The 9077-nt window shown below is 32.7% G+C and overlaps 1 protein-coding gene across 1 annotated transcript; it reads left to right on the plus strand.

Annotated features, from left to right (window-relative positions):
* Positions 1-1572: 1572 nt before the first annotated feature.
* On the plus strand, positions 1573-5915 carry LOC113719504 (uncharacterized). The gene is made up of 5 exons (XM_027244722.2): positions 1573-3149; positions 3371-3559; positions 4004-4114; positions 4615-5093; positions 5181-5915. The coding sequence occupies exons 1-5, from the start codon at positions 2663-2665 to the stop codon at positions 5790-5792; spliced, it is 1878 nt and encodes a 625-aa protein (XP_027100523.1). The 5' UTR covers positions 1573-2662; the 3' UTR covers positions 5793-5915.
* Positions 5916-9077: the final 3162 nt, after the last annotated feature.

Consider the following 9077-nt stretch of genomic DNA (forward strand, 5'->3'; position numbering starts at 1 on the left):
CTTTTTGTTTCTATTCGTTCTTTTGCTATTGGTTTTTCTATTTGTGATCTAAACAGAAATGGATAGCCACAAATCCTGTTGTTTTGACGAAAATTCTCGATTACAGTTATTGAAAAACTCAAGAACAATTCTCAGAAAAATTTTCAATCACTTTTGTTCATTTAAAAACTCAAACGAACTACAAGAATAGCATATAATCATGATCTCATCATCATCCATGAAATTAAATAAATTTCTTACATGATTTAATTAAACCTGGCTCCAATACCACTGTAAGGAATCATCAAAACATGCATACAGAAAATTTTAAAATTTTTTATTTGGTTAGTTTATCAACCTTTGATTAAATCTATGTGACATAAAGTTAGTTTAATTTAAGAAAATTACCTCAACCCAAGAAGATCTTCTTAGACCGGTGGAAATTTATGCAGAGGGGTAAAGGGATCCACGTAGCCTCACATCTCCACATGAACCTCCTTAACTAGAATCTTCTGGGTCGAATTAGTTTAAATTAGATTAGTACTAGTTATTACCAAAACACCTTCCATAAATTGGTTGAAAAAACCCTAATTTTTCATAGAAAAACTTGCCCTAATGAGAGATGTGATTTTTTCCTTATTTCTTGGATGAATTTTAGATGTTTTTCTCTCAAGATTTTTCTCAAAAATCTCCCAAGACAATTATGCATCAATTAGTCTTGTTAGCAAAAACTTAGTGAGTATTTATAGATAAATAAGTTGTTTATATCCTTATAGAAATATAAAACTAGTTTACAATAGGATTTAGTTTTCTTATTCTAATACAATACTTGTATTGGGAAGCCTTAAAATTAGTGAGTATTTATAGACAAATAAGTTGTCCATGTCCTTATTGAAACCTAACGTCAGTTTACAATAGGATTCATCTTCGTTATTCTAATATTTGAAAGGTTTTATCTTATTTGTACTATAAGTTTCTCAAGTTTAATTTGTCTCATAAATTAAATTATAAGTTATAAAAACTTATCTATCAAGTCCCTACTTGAAATTCATATAATCCGGTTAAAGAAGTTCTTAGCGTGCATGGCCCATTAGCTTCTCATATACGTTAACAATAAACATAAATTATAATTCTTAATAAATAAGAACTAGATAAATTAAAAATCCATTTAATTCATCATTGATTCCACTAATCAATTAACTCCCTCTTATAGATTAGGATTCAATGCATCATGATTACCTAAGTAATGAAAAAAGTTAAGTAAACGACTTCACATTTTAGTGAACATTTACTATGTAATTAATATCCTTTTATCACACTTATCTTATATTAATCTTGAAATAAGTTGTGCCTATTCCATTATGTGATTAACGCTCAATTTTTGTACTAATATATAATTCCAATGAAGAAGTACTTACAAACACATTTTAAGACTCTTTCACTTAGTGCTAAGAATTCTGAGTTATACAAGTGGTCATGACAATTCCTCTTTTATAAGAGATGGTAAATCCTTCTAGATTATTTACCATCTTTTCACACTTCAAATATATACCCATTCATGTAACAAACAAGTATAACCATCCATACTCAAAATACCATGATAACCTCAGGTCTAACAATCACTTACACTTAGGGTCTGTTTGTTTGGACTGAATATTTTCTGGAAAATATTTTCAGGAAATTCTGATGTTTGGCAGCCAAAGAGATTGGGAAAATTTTTTCCCGTGGAAAATCTTTTACGCAATCAGGAGTAAAATGACTTCTGCATCTGTTGTACCGAAGTTATTTTCCAATAACTCTCAGAGCCCATCAACCTCACGATCCCTTTAACAGGAAAAATTTTGAGAGCTCATCAGTCTCATGATCCTTTACTAAACCGAAAATTTTCAGATCATGACTGAAAATTATCTATTGTGCCTAACCTAGACCTACAGCCGCCTTCCCCACCACCACCACAAAGATGCCTCCCCATCTTTCTTATCTTTCTTAGCACTATTTGTAAGCATCAGTGAAGTGCTTCATCTGATAGAACTCTATCAATGATAAGGATCTCATTCTCGAAGCAATTTCCATTGACATAGCGATTAGGTAATTAGTATGATCGATAATGGTAATGGGTTTGCAATACTATGGATTTCCTGATCATGGAGTATGATCTAATTTTTTGGAATTTGAAGTATTTGGATTGGGGTGATGAATTGATATAGGTGTGGATGGGAGTTCTGGTCGTTGGTAGAAGGAGTCTGACGAATCTTTGAGGGGAACATTCTTTGTGGGTTTTGGCTTCAAGGACTATTTTTCAAAAGTGCACCAAACACCTGAAAATGAAGGGAAATAATTTTTTTTCATATGAAGATGATTTTCACTGAAAATATTTTCCTTGGGAAAAAATTTTAAACCGAAACAAACGGACCCTTAGAGATTAATCTTTGGCATTTAAAGGATATTTCTATACAGAACAATCTAGTGAATTTGATCGTCCTATCAGCAATCACTCCAAAGTCGTAGTAACCTTTTTAGTGCTTTCTTATCTGTCCACCTTTAGCACTACAGCAATTTCTTGCTTTTCATTTCCTCCAAGATTTTCTTTCGTTGAGTGGAATATTATACTACATATGATTGATTTACCTGATATGGCACTCTCATAAGAACCTTGAAGGAATTTTTTTTATACCTATTCAAAATGGCAAGATCAGGAATCAACTTAAGCCATCGATCTGCTGCTTATAGAGCAGTCTTAGAGGGGAAAAGACAGTCAGTAGAAAACTTTCGCAGTTTCTGGAGGGAAGAGGGTGTGAAACCACTTGATAAATGTGGTGATACTGTTCTCCATTTTCTGGCCGTTAACGGAAATGTGGCTGCCTTCAGATTACTTCTCCAAGATGGTCTTGTGACCAGTGAAAATCTGAAGGCAAAGAATGTCAACGGCGACACTGCATTGCATGAGGCTGCAAGATTTGGTCACAAGGATGTTGCAGAGATCATGTTAAGGACAGAAAAGGATTTAGTGTCTGAGAGCAACAAACTAGGTGAAACCCCTCTTTTTGTGGCTGCGGCATGTGGGAAAAAGGAAGTTTTCTCACTTCTGGAAAAGTATATTGGTGATTGCATGATGAGGAGGAATGATGGATGCACAATCCTTCATGCTGCTGTAATTGGAGAATGTTACAGTAAGCTTATCTATCAAGTAAAATTTTGATTGTCTTTGCAAAAGCTGTTAAGTTTGTTGCTGAATTTGAACTCTATGTTTGTTCAGTTTATCAGATTATGCTATCTTATTTTTTGTCCAGGTCTATGCTGGTGCAATATGATGTGGGATATTGTTGCATTAAATGTTAGTCGTTTTCAAGTTTACTGGTTCCTACATGTTTCACTCTATTGTATCAAACAGGTTTGGCAATTGGCATATTGGAGTCCTATCCTGATCTTGCTGGAAAACGTAATGAAAAAGGAAAAACTGCTTTACATCTTTTGGCTGCAAAACAAGAGTCCTTCAGGAGTGGTTCTGCCTACACGCTCAAAGATCTTGGGATGAAGTCCCTCATTCCTCTGCATATACTCCGAACTATAATCTATTCTTGTAAGTGCTTTATCATTAACCACATGCAAGTTGCAACATAAGACTTTTCCCAGTCTCAGGAGACATTCGAATTTCTTCAAGTACTTCAGTACTCTACCCGTAAAGTTGATTAGGAAAATTGCCAATAATCATTAGGCTGAATGTGATGTGGCTTTGAAGTCTATGAAGATCTCATCAAGCATATGATTTTTTCCCTCGCTCACATTGGGAGACAAAAGTTTTTAACTAAGAGTTAGTGTAGTATGTTCTGGTGACATGATTCTGTACATAGCCTGGAAACCTTGTTAAAAATCATCTAATTTAGTGTTTAGTGGCTTTGGCATCTATGGAGAAGCAATTTGAACTACCATGTTATCTGCCTGCTGGTTTTTTCTAGTAAGCAGGCTTAAAATGCCCTCAGAATTTTGAAAGAGTGATACTGTCAGTTCGTTGTGTTGCTGGCAGGTATTCCAGTCTTGTACAAGGAATCGCGACCTGTCCATATTGCAGAAGAACCAAACAATTCAGCTTCCATTCATAAATTGAACAGATCTCCTACTGTCAAGTTTATCTTGGGTAAAGCATCTTCTTGTATCTACTTCATATGGATAAAATTTTTGTTTCCCCAAATTCTTCTTTTGAGAGTTGAAGCATAGTCTTGTCTAGCCTACCTTCGTAGTTACGAGAACGTCTTATTTCTTTTGAGTAAATTAGTTCCTTTTTCGTGTCTAAACAATGTAAGAATTTTGTCTTCAACTGCTAAGCAGCTTGGCCTGCATGCCCTCTTCAATTTCCCTTTACTTCGCATATCTTTTATTCATCGGCATGTCGTAGAATAAATATAAATAAGCAATCGCAAGTCTAGAAATTCATTTTGGCCAATTGAACTCCTCAAACTGTTTTTTTTTTTTGAGAACCGAATAGATTTGTGCCAAAATAACAGATGCTAAGGAGAACAAAAAGCCTAGGTTGTGTAATGGATCTTGAAGTACCATTTCTGCATCTCCCCGACCAAATCTGCCCACATTGGAGTTACTCATTAATGGTTTATCCAATTTGATGTATTTGCCCTCTAGGTTTTCCTTGGCTTAAAGAAATTGATGATGCAAAGCAAAGCCATGCAGTTGCAGTAATGCTTGCAGAAAGGTTAATCAGAAGAGAAGATTGGAGCAACTATGTGCATACAGAGGACAAAGATCTTGAAGGCAGCCAGTTTGGCATATCATCAGAAAAGAAACATAGGATGCCAGATCCACTAATACAAGCAACAAGACTGGGCATCATTGAGATGGTTCAGGAAATCCTCAGTGTCTACCCTGAAGCTGCGTATAGTTTCGACGGAAAAGGAAGGAATATACTGCAAATTGCAGTGGAGGAGAAAAAATGGTTCTTGTACGACTACTTGATGACTAGTGGTGCTAACATGGACAGGATGCTAAGTGCTATTGATTGCGAAGGAAATAGCATTATACATCTCGCAGCACGCCGGGAATCCCCTCCCAGCACTCCCCCTGGAGTTTTTCAGCAAATGATGTGGGAAGTCCTCTGGTTTAAGGTACCAAGTATTGCTTTGCCTGGTGTATATTGTTTAATTTTCTTTTCCCGACTATTTGCAATTTATGATTGATCTTTGGCTCCACAGCGGGTGCAATATGACTCTTTTCCATATCTCTGGCAACTACAAAATTCTGATGGGAAGACAGCAAAACAAGTATTTGAGACGAACCATGCAAGTCTACGCGAAAAGGCTGAGGAAACTGTGAGAGCATTGGCCAACACCGTGTTGATTGTGTCTGTCCTCATTGGTACCATAAACTTTGCTGCAATTTTTACTGTACCTGGAGGTTTCGATCAAACGACTGGAGAGGCCATTTTTCTCAAGAACCGGCGCTGGGAATTCGGCTTGTTGATGTTCTACTTAGCTGGAGGGCTGTTCTCCTCTCTGTTCACCATGGGGACTCTGCTTGTGATTATCTTTTTGCGATTTGAAACTGAGGATTTTTATCTTTCCCTGCCCTGCTACTATGTGATGGACATGATTTCCATCTTCTACTCCGCGGTCTTCACAATCGTAGCAGCTTTTCAAGCATTAATAGTGCAGAGAGTCGTGATTACCAACTACAGGCCCCTCCCGGTGGTCTTCTTTATCTATTGTCTGATAGCCCTTGTGCTCATGGAAACTTCATATCTGATATTCGACTATGTGTATTACCTAATTCGTTATTGCCTTTGTTATAGAGGGCAAGAATCTTAAGCACTGCCCTTGCTAATTCATGTCAATTTCGTGCAGACTGAAAAAGTTTGAGCCAGTGCCTTTGCATCTGTCAAAGGTCAATATGTTTTAAAGTTTACTGATATGTTATTCTAAATTTGATAATCAATTTGCGCAGCAGTTCTCAATGCCTTTAAAGAACGAATTTTCCTTTTAAAATATTTAGCAAATCACTTTCTTTAAAAAATTTTACAAAAAGCAAAATAGACGCGTAGAAGAAAGCTCAGTTCCTTTCTATTGAAGTAACTTGCATCAAGTGCATTGCAAAGTCAACCGCAAAATGCAGGCCAAAAAAAAAAAAAAGAATCACCAGTAACCTCCCGTGACTTCGCAGTGTTTGCACATTATTGCATGACTCTCTAATATTTTAAAATATTCACATAATTCCTTGTGATTTTATGTAAAGTGGATATTTAATCATTACTATATAAAAAGAATGATGAGTCTTAGCAATAGAGAGTGTAAGTGTACGCATATTTTGATCTTAGTTTTTGTTATATATAAATTATGCTCATGTCTTTTAATTTGAATTATTGCATTTCTATCATGATACTAATAAGAAAAATGAAAAGTTTTAATAAATTACATCTCAAAATGTTGGTAATTAAAATTGAAAACTGCCCTCTTACAACTATATTCACCAATCATTTTCTTCATCTCCAATTATTGTATGTGTTAAAATTATCTGCAATTGTTATATTCTTATGCATGATAATTAAAGCTAACTATTTTGTATACATATTGGTTTCGAAGAAAATCACAATTAATAAGAAGACAACAGGTTATAAACACTTAATGAGAAAACAAAAGGTTAAATTGATGATTAAATTCACTATATTATGTCATATTGAATAAGAAAACTTCAAAAAAATTATTGATAATTGTAAAAAATATAACAAAAAAGGCTTACAATTACTGAAATTGATAAAAATTTGTTGTATCCAAATCATAATGTTTTAGTATATTTTTTGGTTAGGTTTTGTTGTATACACTAATTTGATAGAACATAGAAAATTTCCTCTTCTTATTGTCATAATCCAAGTAAAATATGTAACAACTTAGTTTAGATATGATAATCTTCCATTTTCAGAGTTCAATAAACTTTTAATTGCTTTGCATAAAATAAACATTTTTTACAACTGACAATTGCTTAATTTTGTTTATTAGTCAATATTATATTAACAATTTAGTTTAAATATGATAATATTCCATCTTCAAAGTTTTTATAGCTGTAAAATGTACAATAAACTTTGCTTTTTGTTTTGTACACAATAAACATTTTGTACAATTACCAATTACTTAATTTTGTTCATTATATAGTATCTTAATTTATATTATGCCAATAATATAGCCCAACTATGATATTTTTGTAGCTACTAAAATTTGGATTGAACTTTATAACAATTGTTAATATTATCATGTTTTACCAAAGGTGTTGTGATTACCATTAAATTACAAAATTGTACTTTTTGTACAGTTCAAAATAATGTTGTTGAGAAGAAAATATATATGCACAGATCAAGTATGCATATGAGAAGCAAATCTAATTTGCAAGTGCTACTAAAATTTTAAAAGGGGCATTAGAATACAACATAAATTGACTTGTTAGATCTTTATCATTTCAATTATTGTACTATGCATCTACTTTCCTGCCCTATGACTTTGCAAGCTCATTTATTAGTTGGCGTTGAGATATGTCTTTTTCCTATTGAAAATAAAATCTGTGATGTATTTCTAGTGAAATTATCATATTTTAATAATTAAAAAACTAAGATTTGGCTAAATTATTAAACACTTCATGAATAGTATTTGCAATATCAATACTTATCAATACTGACTATTCATTTGTAAAATTACAATCGGTTAATTATTTAAGAATAAAGTTTGTGAATGGTATTTCTTTTTTCTTTAGATTCAGGTTTTCCATAATTTTCATTTCATATAAAACCTAATTATTTGTAGAGTAGACAATTATTATTTATCACGTAATATGGGTTGAATGAGTTAGCTTTTTGATAAAGTTCTTTAGTATGAAGTTAGCTGCACTAATTTTTTTTTTTAATTTTTTGGCACCACTTTTTAATTTGTTTACATACATACCTTTTGTATATAAACTCTCTGTAATTATATAATTCACAAGGGAATTTTTAATCCATTATATTTAATTATTTCTGTGTAAATGATCATTGTCATTAATTAAGATTTCATTGACAGAGGTAGATGGATATTCTCTATTTCATTTTTCTTCTGTTGTTTTTATAATTTTGTTTGAAGACAATGCAACATAAAGCACAAACAACAACTATTCCTTTTTCTTCCTAATTTTATAATGGCGTGTTCAATATGGATACATTTAAATTAATTCATGAATGTCTTTTTCCCTTTTGTCTTGGAAGAAAAAACTCTAATATGATATGAAAATCAGTTAGTTGATAATAGGTGAAATATAAGAAAATCTTTTGTTGTTTGCTTGGGTTTGGGTGACATGTACTGTCATTCAATTAAAACTAAATTGTTTGCATATTTGTTAGTTGCATGAATGCTTTAAGTGCTCTCTTTTATGTCTTGTTAGTTAGTTATTCAATTTTTCAAATTTTATATGCATTTGAATGAGATAAAGTGAAGTATAATACTCATTGAATTTGGAAATAAATCTACGTAATATGTTAGTTGAAATGCTAGTGTTAACCTACTCAAAGTGCTAGATAGAATAAGGGTCTGACTACTTTGCATAAAATCATAGAAAAATTATGTGGATATATGCACGTAATGTGTTAGTTGAAATGCCAGTATTAACTTACTCAAAGTACTAAATAGAATAAGGTTCTGACAGCTTTGCATAAAATCATAGAAAAATTATGTAGACATGCAAAACCATCCCTTTAGATGAAATTCAAGATTTAGTAAGAATCATGTAACAACATGCAAAATCACAATCGGTTCTCAGTAATTTATCCCAAAAAAAAAAAAAGGAGTGAACCGTTCTGACTATTTAAACATTGAAAACTCAAAAGCTAGTTAGTTGACCTTTTCTCAAATCAATATTCAGCACTAAGTTATGAACCATGGAGTACCGACAATAATTGACTATTGTTATGTGTGGCTTTGTCCCACATCATTTTTTGTTAAGGAGTTGTTTCTCTTAATTGGCTATAAAAAGAGTGGGTATGTGATGGGATTAAGTGCACCAAACCAAGAAAGTTTTAGTGGGTTATTTGGATTTTTGGGTCATTAAACATTTTATTAAATAAAATATTTGGACTTTCT

This window comes from Coffea arabica, chromosome 11e (genome assembly GCF_036785885.1).
Source record: "Coffea arabica cultivar ET-39 chromosome 11e, Coffea Arabica ET-39 HiFi, whole genome shotgun sequence".
In the NCBI taxonomy this organism is placed as follows: Eukaryota; Viridiplantae; Streptophyta; class Magnoliopsida; order Gentianales; family Rubiaceae; genus Coffea; species Coffea arabica.

Bases quoted from the DNA above. Each gene is read 5' to 3' on its own strand.
- LOC113719504 (XM_027244722.2), top strand. From the start codon at position 2,663: ATGGCAAGATCAGGAATCAACTTAAGCCATCGATCTGCTGCTTATAGA. The intron at 4,115-4,614 runs GTAAAGCATCTT...TTTGCCCTCTAG, and splicing joins TACTGTCAAGTTTATCTTGG to GTTTTCCTTGGCTTAAAGAA. The intron at 5,094-5,180 runs GTACCAAGTATT...TTGGCTCCACAG, and splicing joins GGGAAGTCCTCTGGTTTAAG to CGGGTGCAATATGACTCTTT.